Source organism: Pristiophorus japonicus, chromosome 12 (genome assembly GCF_044704955.1).
Source record: "Pristiophorus japonicus isolate sPriJap1 chromosome 12, sPriJap1.hap1, whole genome shotgun sequence".
Taxonomy (NCBI): domain Eukaryota; kingdom Metazoa; phylum Chordata; class Chondrichthyes; family Pristiophoridae; genus Pristiophorus; species Pristiophorus japonicus.
Window position 1 is genome coordinate 22,960,199 of NC_091988.1, and position 20,864 is coordinate 22,981,062.

A 20,864-nucleotide genomic window follows, 5' to 3' on the forward strand; every position below is an offset into this window, starting at 1 on the left:
AGGGCACAATTTTCCCCAATGATTTGCACCGTTATTTTGGTGCGTGCCGCTTTTTTTAGCCTAAGTTAAATTATCCAAGTTTCCCCAAAGATTGTGCCCCAGCGTAACTCGGTTAGTTACTGTTATGTATCTGGATTTGTATATGTTCTGTACAGCCACCAGAGGGCTAATTCCCCGGAGTCCCAAGGGATCTCATAATCCCTTGGTAGCATAGGTATTTAAGAGTGCTTCACAGGTTGGAGAGGCACTCTGGAGACCTGCAATAAAAGACTACGGTCACACTTTACTTTGAGCTCACAGTGTTCAGTCTGACTCTTTCTCCATACACCACAACTGGCGATGAGATACAGATAGCGAACTCAAAGATGCAGAGAACAGTGGGCATCTTGGAGAAATTCTCGGAGGGAGATGATTGGGAAACTTTTGTGGAGCGGCTCGACCAATACTTCGTGGCCAACGAGCTAGATGGGGAAGAGAGCGCTGCCAAATGTAGAGCGATCCTCCTCACCAACGTATGGCCTCAGGAAGAATCTGCTCACTCCAGCGTAACCCACAGAGAAATCGTACGACAATTTGTGCACACTGGTCCGAGAGCATTTGAACCCGAAGGAAAGCGTTCTGATGCCGAGGTACCGGTTCTACACCTACAAAAGATCTGAAGGCCAGGATGTGGTGAGTTATGTCGCCGAGCTAAGACGCCTTGCAGGACACTGCGAATTTGAAGAACATTTGGAGCACGTGCTCAGAGACTTTTTCGTACTTGGCATTGGCCACGAAACCATACTTCGCAAACATTTGACTGTAGAGACCCCAACCTTGAGTAAGGCCATAGCGATAGCCCAGGCCACCAGTGACAATACTAAGCAAATCTCTCAGCACACAAGTGCTGCTACAAGTACTGTGAACAAAGTGATGTTGTTTTCGAATCATAACAGACAGGGCAGGTCACACATACCTGCAGCTACACATCCACAGATGTCTCAGAATCCACCATCAAGGGTGATGAATGCAAGGCCATTAACACTTTGTTGGTGCTGGGGGAGTGATCATCGTTTCCATTCATTCCGATTCAAAGGATACATTTGCAAGGGCTGTAGAACAATGGGACATCTCCAACGAGTGTGCAGGCGAGCTGCTAAGCCTGTTAAACCTGCAAACCACCATGTTGCAGAGGAGGACAGATCCAGGGAGGATCACGACGAAACAGACCTCATAGAGGAGGCAGAGGTACATGGGGTGCACACATTCACCACGAATTGTCCCCCGATAATGCTGAATGTTGAACTAAATGGACTCCCGGTGTCAATGGAGCTGGACACGGGCGCGAGCCAGTCCATCATGGGCAAAAAGACTTTCGAAAGGTTATGGTGCAACAAGACCTCAAGGCCAGTCTTAACTCCAATTCGCACGAAACTAAGAACTTACACAAAAGAACTGATTCCTGTAGTCGGCAGTGCTACCGTAAAGGTCTCCTATGATGGAGCGATGCACAAACTACCATTCTGGGTGGTACCGGGCGATGGTCCCACGCTGCTCGGCAGGAGCTGGCTGGGAAAGATACACTGGAACTGGAACGGCATCCGAGCGCTTTCGCCTGCTGACGCCACTTCGTTTGCACAGGTCTTAAACAAATTTCCTTCGCTGTTTGAACCAGGCATCGGGAAATTGCAAGGAACAAAAGTGCAGATCCACCTAATTCCGGGGGCGCGACCCATCCATCACAAGGCGAGAGCAGTACCATACATGATGAGAGAAAGGGTCGAAATCAAGCTCGACCAGCTACAAAGAGAGGGCATCATCTCACCGATCGAGTTCAGCGAGTGGGCCAGTCCTATTGTCCAAGTCCTCAAGGGAGACGGCACCGCCAGAATCTGTGGCGATTACAAAGTAACTACCAATCATTTCTCCCTGCATGACCAATACCCACTTCCAAAAGCCAACGACCTCTTTCCAACGCTGGCGAGAGGAAAGATGTTCACGAAGCTGGATCTAACCTCAGCCTACATGACGAAGGAACTGGAGGAATCATCGAAGGCCCTCACCTGCATCAACATGCACAAAGGTCTTTTTGTTTACAACAGATGCCCATTTGGAATCCGATCAGCAGCGGCGATATTCCAGAGAAACATGGAAAGCTTACTGAAGTCGGTCCTGCACACCGTGGTCTTCCAGGACGACATCTTGGTCACAGGTCGGAACACAGTCGAGCATCTGCAGAACCTGGAGGAGGTTCTTAGTCGACTCAACCGCGTGGGGGCTCAGGTTAAAATGCTCGGTGCGTTTTCTTGGCGCCTGAAGTGGAATTCTTGGGAAGGAGGATTGCGGTGGACGGCATCAGGCCCACCAACGCGAAGATGGAGGCAATCGAGAACGCACCGAGGCCACAGAATGTGATGGAGCTGTGGTCGTTCCTGGAACTCTTGAACTACTTTGGTAACTTGTTACCGGGTCTCAGCACCCTGCTAGAACCACTACATATCTTACTATGAAAAGGGGGCGAATGGGTTTGGGGTAATAGCCAAGAAAATGCCTTTGTAAAAGCGAGAAAATTGTTATGCTCAAACAAATTGCTTGTGTTGTATGATCCATGTAAGCGTTTGGTACGAGCTGTACTGGGCATGCGCGCTCATAGTAATCACATCAAAAAGGTCCCTTTTTTTTCTGCGTATGTGCCGAAGTGGGTTGCATCGTTTTTTTCGGCGCAGATATTAAGCTCCACTCCTCGAAGCAAAAGGACAGGCTGCATGGCGCCAATTTCCAAAAATAGAATGGGGAAACATGCCAATTTTTTTTTCAGTAGTCGGGGCCAAAAAAAACGGGCATAATTCTGTCAATACGCCAAAAAAACAGCATTGGGGAAAATTGAGCCCACAAAAAGTAATCAAATAGGCTAATGGCCTTTAGCTCAAGAGAGTTAGAGTACAAAAGTAAGGAAGTGATACTTCAGTTAAACAGAGCCTTGGTCAGACCGCATTTGGAGTACCACGTTCAGTTTTGGATTCTGAAATTCAGAAAAGATTTGGGGCTAGAACCCCCACTTTTGTGCTTATCGCCCAAAAATGGATGTTATTTCCGGCGTGGGCAGTAAAAAAGGGTTTTCAGATTGCCAGCTTCTCGCCCATTCTCAAAACACCTAGTTTCCATTTTTGAAAATGGGCGTTACCGCGAGCGATATCAAGTGGGCGATAGCGTAAATTTCTTTTGACCTTCTGCCATAAAGTGTAGTCGTCCTTAGCAATGGCATGGCAACGCACGATTCCCACGATTCTGGAGGTCAAGGGTCACCGTGACATGCGCAGAAGAGACAGAGAGAGAGGGAGCTCAGAGGGACTAAAGGCGTGTCTGGGTGTCGTGTGGCTGCTTTGGGAGGAAGGAGGGAGACTTTAGAGCTTCACAGCAAGTAGGCAAACAAAAAGTAGGTGTTACCAGTCACATATTTGCCTGAATTTGCCCTATAATAGAGAGAGGAGGAGGCATCACAGCACAGTGTGGAGACTGATGCTGAAGAGAGCAGTAAGGTGGGAGAGGAGCACATTGGAGGCCGCAAAAGAGCGAGGAGGTTCTAGGACGAGGCAAATGCCTCCCTCCTGCAGGAGATCGAGTTAAGCTGGGGTGATTTGACACAGGAAGGGCGTGGGAAGCCCACCCCAAAGATCTACCTGAAGATATGGACCGAGATAGCAGAGATAGTCTCGTCGGCGACCAACGAGGTGCGTGAGGGCAACCAATGCCGCATAGGATGGAACGACCTTGTGGGATCCGCAAGAGTAAGTATTACATTGATTTACATGTACTTATGTATTTATATAATTTGATTGTAACAGACATGAGTAACTATCAGCAGATGTGAGGTCTTTCACTTTTACCGGGAGTGTTTTACTCCAAGCCTGCGGTCACGGTGTACGTCTTTAGATAAAGAATGATAATAATCATAATAATCATGATTACATCTGTTGGTTATGTCTTGTATCAGTGTCTGTGACAGTACCTAGCAATGATATCATTCCATGTCGTCCTGGTACCTTTTACAGAAGAAGCTATCAACGATGAGATCCGAGCAGAGGCGAACGGGTGGGGGGCCACCAGCGACATCACAGAGATGGAGGAGCGGGTGCTCGCACTTGTGGGGAAGCACCCCCGGACAGCCACGGACGCATCTGCAGACCCTGAAGTGATGCCATGTGAGTAAAGCTTACACCATTGCATGATGTAAATTCAACAGATGCCACACCAACTCATATCTGAATAATGATATATGATAGATTTCTAAAAGTGTCATGTAAATAATGCTCGCCTCATGAAAATCATTGCAATGCACAATGTGTTGATGGTTATGAAATGTGATGTCTGCGATGATTTTGAGAGTGGTGGTGCTTTTGTCGTGCATATGCTGTGTGTCACGCTGGACTCACCTTGTCACCCTAGCATCCCCTTCTCCTCGAATAACCAAATTTGTGTTTTGTAGCTCAGCTAGCAGTGCGGCCCCAGGCAAGGCCACAGAGGCCAGAAGGTGGGGGCGCGGGGCAGGAGTCGGCAGACGATCCTACTATGTCTGGTGTTGAGGAGCTCCGATTGTCGTCCATGAATCCACTGGGTCTGTTCTCAACAGATGAGAGCGTGGACTTCGAAGAGCCATGCTCCAGAAGCCATTCCACCCCAAGGCCATCTAGTAATCCTCCTGTCATTCCCGCCTCCACTCTGGAGGTGCCGGCTACAAGCACCTTCCACAGGGCACCCCATTTGTCCCCAGGACGGCGCTGACCCTGCGGAGGCCTCATGGACGTGGCAGGTCTGTTCCACAAGTGCGACATGACAGCGGAGAGATGGTACAGTTGTCCAGGAGGACTGTAGACATTGGTGACCAGCTCATCGAAGCATCGGGGGGGCATAATCTCGACACCTGGCCACCATGACCCAGTACATTCCATGCATGGCAGAATCTCTGGATGCGATAACCAGGAACTCTGCTGCCACAGGCCTCCCAGTGGTCCCCGAGCGCGGCACTCCACCCCTAGGTTCCGTCCCACCACTGCAAACGACGGATGAGAGCAAGGACCAAGATCCTGCTTCTGCATCAGAGAATGTTGCCACCTCGGCACCCCCTGCTCCCGTACCCGTGCAACCACCACATCTGCCTTCATCCCCCCCAATGTGGCACCACCTGAGGAGCTCCTCGGCCAGGCACCATGGAGTGAGGAGGGGAAGGGGTAGAGGTGGGGAGAAGAAGGGGAGGGGGGAAGGAAAGTGAGGTGCATGTCTGCAGGTGTTGGCTGTGTTATATCTCCATCTGGGTGTAAACAATTTGTTGCAATATATGGGAGCTGGGGACCACGCTCCTGCTTTGCCTTTGTATTCTGTGTTGCTGGACATGTTGAACATGTGATTTATGTCAATGGTGGAAAAAGTGGGGTGTGGGCAGGGGTTGGGTGTTATTGGCTGTGATACTTATGATTTCAGACCAATGTTGGTATTAAATTTTTGTTATTGAACATAACCTTGTTGCGCATTGTCTCAGATAGCTGGACCATTACACACTGGTGATTCCTTACTGTGAAAGGGTTAAATACAACTTAACATCAATCAATATAAACTTTAATTGGCACCAAGGTGATGCCCACCATTGATGTCTGAGCTGCACACACACAGCACCGTGTCAGCGTTGTCACTCACAGCAGTACTCTTTCAGGCAAATCTTTCCGATATCAGCTCCTCAAGTAAGAGTGGGATTTAACAAATGCCAGCCACACCGCTGGTGTCCGTCCCGGTTAGTTCCACTTTTTGTGGCCGTTTTTTTGAGTGGGCGATATTCTGGGTGATATGTGTGCGAGGTTGTGAAATTGACGGTGGGCGATCTCCATGGCCGCTAGTTTGGGTAAATATGCTCTTTATGACAAAAAACAGTGGGCGGGCATTAATATTGAATCTCGGCGTTAATTCCGTGAGGAAAGTAACGCTGGGTGATAATATGGGCGTTGAAATCACCCATTCTACTGATCCCGCCCAAAAAAAGTGGACGGGCGGTAATATTTTTTCTTGGCGTTAAGCCCATTGGGAAAATAATGCTCGGCGATAAGTCTCCTAAAAAAGCCTGTCAGTTTCCATTTTGTGCCAAAATGGGCGATGTATGGGTGTTATATGTCATTTCAGCGGTAAAATGAGCATTAAGTGGGCGTTAAACATGCAAAAAAAGTGGGGGTTCTAGCCCATAATCACCATGGAGGGTGTACAGCGCAGATTCAACACAGTGATACCAGGGCTTGAAGGATTACATTATGCAAATGGGAATCATAAACTTGGTTCGTATTCCCTTCAATTTAGAAGTTTGAGGGAGAACTAATTTAAAATGATAAAGGGATTTGATAGTGTAGATGCAGCGAAAGGATTTCCTCTGGTGGGAGAATCCAGAACAAGCCGCTCTCCCGGGATTACTGAGCACTTTCTAGCCCCCCCCCCGTGCTCCTGACCCACCTCCAGATTAAAATTCCGGCCATAGTCATTAATAAATCCAATAAGGAATTCCGGAGAAACGTCTTTACTCAGAGAGTGGTTAGAATGTGAAACTTAGTATCACAAGGAGTAGCAGAGGCAAATAGCATAGATACATTTAAGGGGGAGCTAGATAAACACCCGAGGAAGAAAGGAATAGCTGGGTATGCCCTCTAGGAGGAGGCTCGTGTGGAGCACAATCACCGGCATGGAACAGTTAGGTTAAATGGCCTGTTTCTGTGCTGTACATACTATGGTTGGGTGCTCATGCTGTACAGAGGTTTATGGGACTGAGGTGGCCTTCGTCTTTTGTCAGCTGGCTCCTTGGCAGCTTGATATTGCCTCCCAAATTCCACTGTAGTGCTATGAGGAGACAGCTGAGGCCTGGCATGTGCTACTGCCCCAAGATTGTATCGTGCAGCTGCAACTCCTGGGTAGTTTGGCCCTCATCACCCTCATCACTATCTTCCTCCTGCTGTGTCACTTGTTGTTGTGGAACTGCAGGAAAGGAGGGTCAAAACCAAGAATGGGTGAGTACAGAAACAGATGGAAGGCTGTGACTGTGTGGTGCTTCATAGGGTTGCCATGGCAACAGTGTAGGTGTTTCGTCAGTAGGCACATGATATCTCATTCTCGGCATGCAACTGAAAGAGCTTTGTGCATCAATGTTATATATCCCACTGTTAGACGCAGAATACTGAAATTTAATTGTGATCAAAGATTATACAACTGGAAAAGGTGTGACCTTATTTTTACAGACACATGAGATATTTATATGCACAAGGCCAGGGAAGGTAAATAACATTTAGTCTACATGAATGTGATCATTATTTTTTTACGATTTACAGGAGAGACAGTTATTGAGTCTAGAACTGTATGGGATTATACAGAGAAATGCTGCCTCTCATATTTCAATGTAAGATCATAATGCTTTAGATGTTCCAATTATTTATTTACTGCTTACCAATTTGTGCTGTTAGGTAGTAGGTTTCAGACCCATTGAAACTATTAAACAACTTCACTGCTATTAAATATTTCTCCAACTTGTCATGTATGGCAATTGTATGGAAATGGAGAAATCTACACTGAGGCACTTTTAAAATGGGATGTGGGCGTCGCTGGCAAGGCCGGCATTTATTGCCCATCTCTAATTGCCCTTGACCAGGTGGTGGTGGGATGTCTTCTTGAACAGCTGCAGTCCGTAAGGTAAAAGTACTCCCACAGCGCTGTTAGGGAGGGTGTTCCAGGATTTTGACCCAGCGATGATGAAGGAACAGCAATATATTTCCAAGTCAGGATGGTGTGCGACTTGGAGGAGAACTTGAAGGTGATGGTGTTCCTACGCGCCTGCTGCCCTTGTCCTTCTAGGTAGTGGAGGTTGCGGGTTTGGGAGGTGCTGCCGAAAAAGCCTTGGGTGAGTTGCTGCAGTGCATCTTGTAGATGGTACACACTCCAGCCACAGTGCGCCGGTGGTGGAGGGAGTGAATGTTGAAGGTGGTGGATGGAGTGCCAATCAAGTGGGCTGCTTTGCTCTGGATGGTGTCGAGCTTCTTGAGTGTTATTGGAGCTGCACTCATCCAGGCAAGTGGAGAGTATTCCATCACACTCCTGACTTGTGTCTGTAGATAGTAGAAAAGCTTTGGGGAATCAGGAGGTGAGACACTCACCGCAGAATACTAAACCTCTGACCTGCTCTTGTAGCCATAATATTTATGTGACTGGTCCAGTTCTGTTTCTGAGCAGTGGTTAGATGCTCCCTTGTTGGAGATAGTCATTGCCTGGCACTTGTGTGGTGCGAATGTTATTTACGCGAATCAGTCAAAGCTTGAATGTTGTCCAGGTCTTGCTGCATGTGAACACGGACTACTTCAGTATCTGAGAAGTTGCAAATGAAACTGAACACAGTGCAATAATAAGAACATAAGAAATTGCAGGCTGCTCCGCCATTCAATAAGATCAGGGATGATCTGATCTTGGCCTCAACTCTACTTTACTGCCAGTTCCACATAACCCTTGACTCCCCTTTAGTTCAAAAATCTATCTTCACCTTAAATATATTCAATGACTCAACCTCCATAGCTCTCTGGGGTAGAGAATTCCACAGATTCATGACCATCTGAGCTAAAAAAATTCCTCCTTATCTCCGTTTTAAATGGCCGACCCCTTATTCTGAAACTATGTCCTGAGTTCTAGATTCCCCCACGAGGGGAAATATCCTCTCTGCATCTAACCTGTGTAATATGTCCTTACTATACAGTATAAATGCACACGAGGCCCATACTTGAGAGAAGGTCACTCTGTGACCAGTAACCTTTATTAGCCAGCACTGAAGTGATGAAGGTGAGTGGAGCTTCCCCTTTTATACCTGAAAGTCCAGGTTAAGAGTGTCTCCCACAGGTTCACCACCTAGTGGTCAATGGTCTCAAGGTGTACAACTTATGTCAGTTTATACATGGGTTACAATGACAGTTGAATACATGACATCACCTTCCGCCCCAAAGTCTTATTGGGATCACAGGTTAAGTTTCTCTGGTGGTTTACGCTCCCTTGTAGAGCGCCTGAGTTGGGGCTCCAGTTGTTGGGCGCTGGCCTGAGTGTCTGCTGTTTGCAGTGCCTCAGGCCTGTCCCGACTGCCCACAGTGACTGGGCTCTCCTCCACTTGGTTCCGGTGTTCGGTCACCTGTGGAGGAGTGAACTCTACATCGTGTTCTTCCTCTGCTTCTTCTATGGGGTTGCTGAATCTCCTTTTTGTTTGATCCATGTGTTGGCGGCAGATTTGTCCATTGGTAAGTTTAACTACCAGAATCCTATTCCCCCCTTTGGCAATCACAGTGCCTGCAAGCCATTTGGGCCCTGTAGCTTAGTTGAGGACAAAGACAGGGTCATTGACATCAATACATCACGCCCTTGCATTCCTCTCATGGTAGTCACATTATGACTGGCGCTTGCTCTCAACAATTTCTTTCATGGTGGGGTGTATAAGAGATAACCTGGTTTTGAGCGTCCTTTTCATTAGCAGCTCTGAGGGTGGAAGCCCTGTGAGTGAGTGTAGTCGAGATCTGTAGGCCAACAGGAGGCGTGATAAGCGGCTTTGTAGGGAACCCCCTTGGATTCTGAGCATCCCCTGTTTGATTATCTGCACTGCTCGTTCCGCCTGGCCATTTGAGGCTGGCTTCAATGGTGCCATTCTGACATGGTTGATATCATTTCCTGCCATGAAATCTTGGAATTTAATGCTTGTAAAACATGGGCCATTGTCGCTGTCCAAGACATCCGGTAGACCATGAGCGGCGAACATTGCCTGTAGACTTTCTACCATGGCAGAGGATGTGCTTGAATTAAGAATGTCACACTCGATCCATTTGGAGTAGGTGCCTACTATAACCAAAAACATTTTTCCCATGAAAGGACCTGCGTAGTCCATGTGGATGCGTGACCATGGCTTGGCGGGCCAGGACCAGGGGCTAAGGGGGGCTTCCCTGGGCACATTGCCCAGCTGGGCACATGTGTTGCACCTGCAAACACAAAGTTCCAGGTCTGCATTTATCCCGAGGCACCAAACGTGTAACCTGGCAATTGCCTTCATCATGACAATGCTCGGGTGCTCATTGTGGAGTTCTCTGATGAACATCTCTCTGCCCATTTGGGGCATGACTACTCGGTTTCCCCATAGTAGGCAATTGGCTTGAATCGAGAGTTCATCCTTGCGCCTGTGAAATGGTTTGAATTCCTCAGGGCATGCCCGTACGTGGCTGCCCAGTCCCCATTCAGGACACATTTCTTGACTAGAGACAATAGCGGGTCTCTATTTGTCCAGACTTTGATCTGACGGGCTGTCACGGGTGAGCCTTCGCTTTCGAAAGCTTCAACAGCCATGACCATCTCAGCAGCATGCTCGGTTGCCCCTTCGGTGGTGGCTAGTGGGAGCGTGCTGAGTGCATCGGCGCAGTTTTCAGTGCCCAGCCTGTGCCGAATTGTATAGTCAAAGGCGGCTAACGTGAGTGCCCACCTCTGTATGCGGGCCGATGCATTTGCATTTATGGCCTGGTTGTCAGCCAAAAGGGACACTAGGGGTTTGTGATCTGTCTCCAGCTTGAATTTCCTGCCAAACAGGTACTGGTGCATTTTTTTTACTGCATATACACATGCAAGCGCTTACTTTTCTACCATCCCGTAGCTCCTTTCTGCCTGGGACAGACTTCTGGAGGCATAAGCTACCGGCTGTAACTAACCCTTGGCATTAACCTGCTGCAACACACACCCGACCCCATAGGACGACGCATCGCACGTTAAAACAAGTTTCTTACATGGGTCATATAGCATTAAGAGATTGTTAGAGCATAACAAATTGCGTGCTCTATCAAAAACCCTTTCCTGGCTGTCCCCCCAGACCCAATCGCGACCTTTGCGTAGGAGCACGTGTAGCGGCTCTAACAGCGTGCTCAATTTGGGAAGAAAGTTTCCAAAATAGTTCAGGAGTCCCAGGAACGAATGCAGCTCTGTCGTGTTACGGGGTTTGGGTGCTCTCAGGATCGCTTCCGTTTTGGACGCATTAGGTCTGATCCCGTCTGCTGCTACCCTCATCCCCAGGAATTCTACCTCTGGAGCTAGGAAGACGCACTTCACCTTTTTCAGTCGCAGCCCTACCCGGTCCAGTCTGCGTAGCACCTCCTCCAGGTTTTGGAGGTGTTCTTCAGTTTCGCAACCCGTGATGAGGATGTTGTCTTGAAAAACCACTGCCCTTGGAATCGACTTGAGGAGGCTTTCCATATTTCGTTGAAAGATTGCGGCGGACGAGCGAATCCCGAATGGACATCTGTTGTACTCAAACAACCTCTTGTGTGTCGTGATGGTGGTCAGCTTCTTCGACTCACTCGCCAGCTCCTGGTCATGTAAGCTGAGGTCAGGTCCAATTTTGAAAAAAGTTTGCCACCGGATAGCGTCGCAAAGAGGTCCTCCGCTCTCGGTAGCGGGTACTGGTCTTGGAGTGACACCCGATTGATGGTGGCCTTGTAATCACCACATATCCTGACCGACCCAGCCGCCTTGAGCGCCGGCACAATCGGGCTCGCCCAGTCACTGAATTCGACTGGTGAGATGATGTCTTCCCTCAGCAGGCGGTCCAATTCGCCTTCTATCTTTTCCAGCATCACGTACGGCACCTCTCTGGCCTTGTGGTGTACTGGCTTGGCATCCGGGTTTATGTGAATCATTACCTTGGTCCCCATGAAAGTGCCAATGCCGGGTTGAAATAATGAGTCAAATTTGTCCAGGACCTGTGAGCATGATGCTCGCTCCACAGAAGAAATTGCATTGACATCGTCCCATTTCCAGTTCATGACAGCAAGCCAACTCCTCCCCAGCAGTGCGGGACCGTCCCCCGGGACAATCCAGAGTGGCAACCTGTTCTCCAAATCTTTGTGGGTCACGACTACCATGGCGTTGCCTAGCACCGGAATGATCTCCTTTATATATGTCCGTAGCTGTGCGTCAATCGGCAATAATTTTGGCCTCCTGGCCTTGGACGCCCACAACTTGTCGAACTGTTTGAAACTCATCAGGGACTGGCTGGCCCCTGTGTCTAGCTCCATTGATACTGGGATGCCATTGAGGAGCACTTTCATCATTATCGGTGGTGTCCTGGTGTATGAACTGTATATATGCTCCACATGAACTCGCTGAACTTCAGCTTCCAGCGATTTCCCCCAGTGTCCATTTGGTCTCGTAGGGCTTACATCGAGCCCGTCCTCCTCGTTCATCAACCTGGCTGCAGGCTTCCTGCACATACATGCCAAGTGATTGCTGACGTTGCAGTTTCTGCAGGTATATTGCTGATACCTGCAAGCTCTGGCTGTGTGTTTGCCTCCACACCTCCAACATGAGCCGTTGTTGGAAACAAAAGGTCCATTACCAGTCGATCGTCTCTGACTGTCTCTGTAACTGTCCTTAAGCGCACCATTGACAGGTGTTGATGGCCCCATTACTGGCCGCATTGTCCCTTGCGATGGCATGAATCGCTGTTCAGCTCGCCATTGTCTCTGTTGAATTCCCCCTTTGGGTTCGACTACATGCTCGGGCATGTCCAATTGCTCTTGCCTGCCTGGAGAACTGTGTCCCACATTAACAATGTTGACTCCCTGTCCATTTGCTGCATTTAAGCTAAGACTTTTTGTCAAAAATCATTCTGGTCTCTTCCTCCTGAGATAAATGTCTGGGCCATCAAAGCTGCCGTTTCCAGGGTCAAGTCTTTGGTCTCAATCAGTTTCCTGAAAACCCCAGCGTGCCCGTTGCCCTCAATAAAAAAGTCTCGCAGCACCTCCGCTCTGCATGCATCTGGGAACTTACATAGGCTCGCCAGTCGTCGGAGGTCTGCCACGAAGTCTGGAACGCTTTTCCCTTCTCGCCACCGGTGCGTGTAAAACCGGTGTCTTGCCATGTGCATGCTGCTTGCTGATTTAAAGTGATCCCCGATCAACTTACTGAGCTCTTCAAAAGTCTTGTCCGCCGACTTCTCTGGCGCTAGAAGGTCCTTCATCAGGGAGCACGTCCTGGATCCACAAACCGTCAGGAGATGAGCCCTGCGTTTGTTGGCCGAATCCTGTCCCAACCATTCGTTGGTGACACAACTTTGCTGTAGTCTCTCAATAAAATCGTCCCAATCATCACCAACACAGTACCTCTCGTCTGTGCTGCTAGTGGCCATGCTCGTGTGGTTTAAATCCCAGTTTCTCATCGCCAATAGTATGTCCTTATTATACAGTATAAATGCACATGAGGCCCATACTTGAGAGAAGGTCACTCTGTGACCAGTAACCTTTATTAGCCAACACTGAAGTGATGAAAGTGGGTGGAGCTTCCCCTTTTATACCTGAAAGTCCAGGTTAGGAGTGTCTCCTACAAGTTCACCACCTAGTGGCCAATGTTTTCACGGTGTACAATTTAGGTCAGCTTATACATGGGTTACAATGACAGTTGAATACATGACACTGTGAAACCCCCTCAGAATCTTGGTTTCAATGAGATCACCTCTCATTATTCTAAATTCCAATAAGTTTCGGCCCAACCTGATCACCCTTTCTTCATAAGACAACTCCTTCATCTCAGGAATCAACCTAGTGAACCTTCTCTGAACAGCCTCCAATGCAAGTATATCCCTCCTTAAATAAGGACACCAAAACTGTACGCAGTACTCCAGGTGTGGTCTCACCAATGTACAGTTGTAGCAGGACTTCCCTAATTTTTTACTCCATCCCCTTTGCAATAAAGGCCAACATTCTATTTACCTACTTAATTACTTGCTGTACCTGCATGCTAACTTGCTTCAAAAGGACCCCCAGACCCCTCTGTCTGGCAGCATTTTGAGTATCTCTCAGTTTAAATAATAATTTGCTTTTTTATTATTCCTACCGAAGTGGGTAACCTCACATTTTCCCACATTATACTCCATCTGCCAAATTTTTGCCCGCTCACTTAACCTATCTATATCCCTTTGTGTCCTCCTCACAACTTGCTTTCACACCTATCTTTGAATCTTCAGCAAATTTGGCTACAGTACACTCGGTTCCTTTCATCCAAGTCATTAATATAGATTGTAAATAGTTGAGGTTAGGCTGACAGGCCTATAATTACTCAGCCTATCCCTTTCTCCCTTATTAAACAAGGGTACCACATTAGCAGTCCTCCAGTCCTCCGGCACCATGCCTGAATCCAAAGAGGACTGGAAAATGATGGTCAAGGCCTCTGCTATTTCCTCTTTTGCTTCACTCAACAGTCTGGGATACATTTCATGCGGGCCTGGGGACTTATCCACTTTCAAAGCTGATAAACCCCTTAATACTTCCTCTCTCACTATGTTTATTTCATCCAGAATTTCACACTCCTCATTAGCAGTATCTGCATTACCCCTTTGTGAAAACAGACGTAAAGTATTCATTAAGAACCATATCCACATCTTCTGCCTCCACACACAGATTACCCTCATGGTCTCTAATAGTCCCTACCCTTTCTTTAGTTATCCTCGTGCTCTTAATATATTTATGGAACATCTTTGGGTTTTACTTGATTTTACTTGCCGAGATTTGTTCATGCTCTCTCTTATCATTCCTAATATCCTTTTAATTTCACCTCTGAACCTTCTATATTTCTCCAGAGATTCTACAGTATTTAACCGTCAGTATATGACACAAGCTTTCCTTTTTTTCTTTATCCTCCCCTGTAAGTCCCTAGACATCCATTAGGCTCTCGAATTTAAGGGCACATGCTTGGCCTGAGCCCTCCGATATCCTTCCTGAATGCCTCCCACTTTGCTGATGATTGAGAGTAGCCTGATGGAGCCTAACATCAGTGGTGGGAAAATTATTGGAAAATAATCCTGAATGATAGGATAAACCTGCATTTAGAAAGGCAAGGATTAATCAGGGACAGTCAGCATGGATTTGTTAAGGGAAGATGGTGTTTGACTAAACTGATTGAATTTTTCGAGGAGGTAACCAGGAGGGTCGATGAGGATAGTGCATACGATGTAGTGTATATGGATTTTAGCAAAGCTTTTGATAAGGTCCCACATGGCAGACTGATCATGAAGGTAAAAGCCCATGGGATCCAGGGCAAAGTGGCAAGTTGGATCCAAAATTGGCTTAGAGGTAGGAAGCAAAGGGTAATGGTTGATGGATGTTTTTGTGACGAGAATAATGTTTATAGTGGGGTTCTGCAGGGCTCAGTACTGGGTCCTTTGCTTTTGGTGGTATACATCAATGATCTAGATTTGAATATAGGGGGTTTGATTAAGAAGTTTGCAGATGACACTAAAATTGGCTGTGTGGTTGATAATGAAGAGGATAGTCATGGACTGCAGGAGGATATCAATCTATTGGCCAGGTGGGCAGAACAGTGGCAAATGGAATTTAATTTGGAGAAGTGTGAGGTCATGCACTTGGGGAGGGCTAATAAGGAAAGGGTATACACATTAAACGGTAGGCCACTTAGAAGTGTAGATGAACAAAGGGATCTTGGAGTGCTTGTCCACAGATTCCTGAAAATAGCAGGTCAGGTGGATAAGGTGGTTAAGAAGACATTCGGAATGTTTGCCTTTATTGGCCGAGGCATAGAATACAAGAGCAGGGAGGTTATGCTTAAATTCTAAAATACACTGGAATATTGCGTGCAGTTCTGGTCACTGTATTATGGAAAGGATGTGATTGCACTGGAGAGGGTACAGAGGAGATTTACGAGGATGCTGTCTGGAATGAGAATCTTAGCTATGAGGACGGATTGGATACCTGGGTTTGTTCTCCTTGGAACAGAGGAGGCTGAGAGGAGACCTCATTGAGGTGTATAAAATTTTGAGGGGCCTGGATATAGTGGATAGCAAGGGCTTTTTACATTTTGTGGAGAGGTCAATTACGAGAGGCATAGGTTTAAGGTGGTTGAATGGAAGGTTTAGAGGGGATTTGAACAGAAGCTTCTTCACGCTGAGGGTTTTGGGGGTCTGGAACTCACTGTCTGGAAAGGCAGTAGAGGCAGAAACCCTCACCACATTTAAAAGGTGCTTGGATAGGCACTTGCAGTACCATGACCTGCAGGGTTACGGACCTAGAGCTGGTAAACATAAGAACATAAGAAATAGGAACAGGAGTAGGCCATACGGCCCCTCGAGCCTGTTCCGTCATTCAATAAGATCATGGCTGATCTGATCCTGGACTCAGCTCCACTTCCCTGCTCGCTCCCCATAACCACTTATTCCCTTATCGTTTAAGAAACTGTCTATTTCTGTCTTAAATTTATTCAATGTCCCAGCTTCCACAGCTCTCTGAGGCAGCAAATTCCACAGATTTACAACTTGTGAGAGAAGAAATTTCTCCTCATCTCTGTTTTAAATGGACGGCCCCTTATTCTAAGAACATGTCCTCTAGTTCTAGTCTCCTCCATCAGTGGAAACATCCTCTCTGCATTCACCTTGTCAAGCCCCCTCATAATCTTATACATTTTGATTAAGATTTCCTCTCATTCTTCCGAATTCCAATGAATAGAGGCCCAACCTACTCAACCTTTCCTCATAAGTCAATCCCCTCATCCCCGGAATCAACCTAGTGAATCTTCTCTGAACTGCCTCAAAGCAAGTATATCCTTTCGTAAATACGGAAACCAAAACTGCACGCAGTATTCCAGGTGTGGCCTCACCAATACCTTATATAGCTGTAGCAAGACTTCCCCGCTGTTATATTCCATCCCCTTTGCAATAAAGGCCAAGATACCATTGGCCTTCCTGATCATTTGCTGTACCTGCATACTATCTTTTTGTGTTTCATGCACAAGTACCCCCAGGTCCCACTGTACCGCGGCATTTTGCAATCTTTCTCCATTTAAATAATAACTTGCTCTTTGATTTCTTTCTGCCAAAGTGCATGACTTCACACTTTCCAACATTTTGCTCCATCTGCCACATTTTTGCCCACTCACCTAGCCTGCCTATGTCCTTTTGCAGATTTTTTGTGTCCTCCTCACACATTGCTTTTCCTCCCATCTAAGTGGGATTAGACTGGATAACCTTTTGTTGGCTGGCGCAGATGTAATGGTAAGTACTTTAGGGAATCTAATACGGCCAGAGTGATCTTCTGGACTAGTTTTGATCACCTGGATGGGTCAGAGAGGAATTTTCCAAGATTTTTATCCCCTATTGACCTGGGTTTTTATCTTTTTTTTTGCCTCTCCCAGGAGATCGCATGGCTCTGGGTGGGGTGGAGTGTAAAAATGTTGCGATGCATGGGGTGTCGCAGTTGTGTGGGGCAGACTGGTTGGACCGGATGTTCTTTACCTGTCTACAATTGTTCATTGTTCATAGGTTTATATGTAACCGTCAAGGCTGCTGACCGAGAGCCGTGTGGTCTTTGTCGGCCGACACGGGCACGATGGGCCGAAATGGCCTCCTTCTGCGCTGTAAATTTCGATGTTTTTATTTTTCTACTACATTTATTGGATCCTCTTTATCCACCCTGCTCATTACATCCTCAAAGATCGCTAGCAAATTTGTCAAACATGATTTTCCTTTCATAAAATTATGCTGACATGCTTGATTGCATTATGACTTTCTAAATGTCCTGCTACTACTTCCTTAATAATGGACTCTTGTATTTCCCAATGACAAATGTTAGGCTAATTAGTCTATAGTTTCCTATTTTCTGTCTCCCTCCCTTCTTGAATAGGGTTGTTATATTTGCAGTTTTCCAATCCGTTGGGACCTCTCCAGAATCCAGGGAAATTTGGTAGATTACAACCAATGCATCCACTATTTCTGCAGCTACTTCTTTTAAGACCTTAGGATGCAGGCCATCAGGTCCAGGGGACTTGTCCACCTTTAGTCCCATTAGTTTGCCTAATACTTTTTCTCTAGTGATAGTGATTGTTTTAAGTTCCTCCCTCTCTATAGCCCCTTGATTATCTATTACTATTGGGATGCTTTTAGTGACTTCTTCTGTAATATTTGTTCAAAGTCTCTGCCACTTCCCTGTTTCCCATTATTAATTCCCCAGCCTCATCCTCCGAGGGACCAGTGTTTACTTTAGCTACTCTCTTCCTTTTTATATACCTGTAGAAGCTCTTACTGTCTGTTTTTATATTTATTGCTAGTTTACTCCCATAATCTAGCTTCTCCCTTTTTATTATATTTTTAATTGTCCTTTGCTGCTTTCTAAAAATGTCCCAATCCTCTGGCCTTCAATTGTTCTTTGCAACATTGTATGCCTTTGTTTTCAATTTGATACCATCCTTAACTTCCTTAGTTAGCCACGGATGGTCCATCCTCCTCGTAGAGTATTTCTCAAAAACATCCAACTTCTAATCCTATGATGGAGGGAAGGTCATTTATGAAGCAGTTGAAGATGGTTAGGCCTAGGACACTGCCCTGAGGAACTCCAGCAGTGATGTCCTGGGGCTGAGATGATTGGCCTCCAACAACCACAATCATCTTCCTTTGTGCTAGGTATGACTCCAGCCAGTGGAAAGTTTTAACCCTGATTCCCATTGACTTCAATTTTACTAGGGCTCCTTGATGTCACACTCGGTCAAATGCTGCCTTGACGTCAAGGGTAGTCACTCCCACCTCACCTCTGAAATTCAGCTCTTTTATCCATGTTTGGGCCAAGTCTGTAATGAGGTCTGGAGCCAATCGGTCCTGGCGTAACCCAAACTGAGCATCGGTGAGCAGATTAGTGGTGAGTAAGTGCCACTTGATAGCACTGTTGATGAAACCTTCTGTCACTTTGCTGATGACTGAGAGTAGCCTGATGGAGCAGTAATTGGCCAACTTTTCGAATCCCAACGCCAAGCGCAGGCAGCGGAAGGGGTGTGCGGCAAACCAGTCCCACCCATCCCTTCCCTCGGTGAATGTCTGACCAACCTGTGACAGAGTCTGTGGCTCTCGTATTGGACTATTCAGCCACCAAAGAACTCACTTCAGGAGTGGAAGCAAATCTTCCTCAATTCCGAGGGGCTGCCTATGATGATGAGTGATGGTACTGACCGCCAGGCACTTCCCTCCAGACTGTCTGCACATTCTTTTTCTGGGACATGATTCCCTGGGTGCCAAAGAACCTGGCCAAAAATCACCTCCACCTTAAAATCTTGGGGCCTTGGTCATTGCGGACCCTCAAGATCATGCTTCTCCTTATGCCATCACTCTTATACCTACAGCTCCAGTGCGCTCTCTCTCCTCCCTTTCTTAGTCACATGCACTGCTTCTGGCCATTACAGCTGCAGTAGCCGTTTAATTGATTCAGCTAATCCTGATTTCCAAACCTCCCAATGTCTGGGGAGGGGACTCGAATTCGTGGCTGGGGTAAAATTTGGGTGGGAGGCTGAAGACAATAGCTTTGCTTTTTCCAATGTTTAACTGAAGGAAATTATGGCTCATCAAAGATTGGATATTGGACAAGCAATCTGACTCCATATTGGCAGTGGAGGGAGAGAGAGATGATGGAGAGGTAAGAACTGGGTGTGATCAGCACACATGTGAAAGTTAACCCCATGTCTGCTGATGATGCTGGATGTCAAAGAGGGTAACAATGATAGATGCTTAGGAGACTCTAGAGGTAGCATTGCGGCAGTACAAAAATAAGTCATTGCTGGAGATGCCCTTACCATGATCAGATAGGTAAAAGTGAAACCAGTGAGGGCAGTCCACTTAGCTGGATAATGAAGGAGAGGCATTGGAAGATGAGATTTGGTTGACCATGTCAAAAGCTGCAGAGAGGTAAGGAGAATGCAGAGGGATAATTAATCATTGTGACTTTGGTTAGGATTGTTTTGGCTCGGTGGCAGGGATAGAGACCCGATTGGAGAGATTCAGCGTAGAATTGCAAGATGGGCACAGATTTTGAAGAATTATAGGAATTTGGAGAGGAAGGTTAGAGATGGAGTGATTTGCATGGTTCTTGATCACTGATTTTTAAGATTGTTAATACCCAACCTGAGGTGCACCACGTGCTATACCGATTATAAACCTGGTTAACATCTGAGGAACCCAGCACTCCAATGCGGCGTCCAGACAGAGTGAAACTGTCCCCTATTGGCAGAAGGTTCGAGAACCTGAGAACACAGATTTAAGGTGATTAGTAGAAGAACCAAAGACCACACGAGGAAAAACGTTTTTACGCAGCGTGTGGTTAGGATCTGGAATGCACTGCCTGAAAAGGATGCTGGAGGTAGACTCAATCGTGGCTTTCAAAAGGGAATTGGATAAGTGTCTGATCCACTTGATCACAAGAAGGAAAACAAATTGCAGAGTTATGGGGAAAGGGACCAGCTGAAGTTGTGTTGCAGAGAGCTGGCACAGGCTCGCCGGGCCGAATGGCCTCCCTCTGATGCTCTGAGTTGGAAAGCGACTGTCCGGGCCGATGCTGCAAGGCCAGTCGCTGAGCTAGGCGGCGCTGTCGCGGGAGGCGAGCCAAGCCGAGCCGCCGGCTGGAGGCCCCTCGGTGCGGCCGCAGACACGGGGGAAAAGGCTGGTTGTTGGCGAGTTCAGTGTGAGCGAAGAGCCGGAGAGGGGGAAAAAAAGAAAAATGCCGCTGGAGAACCTGGAGGAAGAGGGCCTGCCCAAGAACCCGAGCCTGGGCATCGCGCAGGCCAAGTTCCTCCTGACTCAGGACAGCCACAAGAATGACCCGCAAGTGCGGAGCGAGCTGATGGAGTCGGTGAAGGAAAACAGTGAGTGGCGGCGATCTGCACAGTCACGGGGCGCGGGGCCCGAGCCAGGCGCCGCCGCTCGGCCCGGGCCTGCAGCCGAGGCCTAGCGCCCGGGCGGCGGTCGGGACCATCACGACCACAGGCCGCGGGTTTGCGGGGCTGGCTCGCTCGCTGTGTGGGTGAAATCCTTGCTGGGCAAT

At 47.4% G+C, this 20,864-nt stretch overlaps 1 protein-coding gene across 1 annotated transcript in view; it reads left to right on the forward strand.

The window, feature by feature from the left end:
- Positions 1–20,436: 20,436 nt before the first annotated feature.
- Positions 20,437–20,864, forward strand: part of psmd6 (proteasome 26S subunit, non-ATPase 6) — a 33,301-nt gene continuing 32,873 nt past the window's right edge. The window contains exon 1 of the mRNA XM_070895224.1: positions 20,437–20,685. Within this exon, the coding sequence (XP_070751325.1) occupies positions 20,541–20,685 (145 nt within the window). The 5' untranslated portion in view covers positions 20,437–20,540. The remainder of the gene's footprint in view (positions 20,686–20,864) is intronic.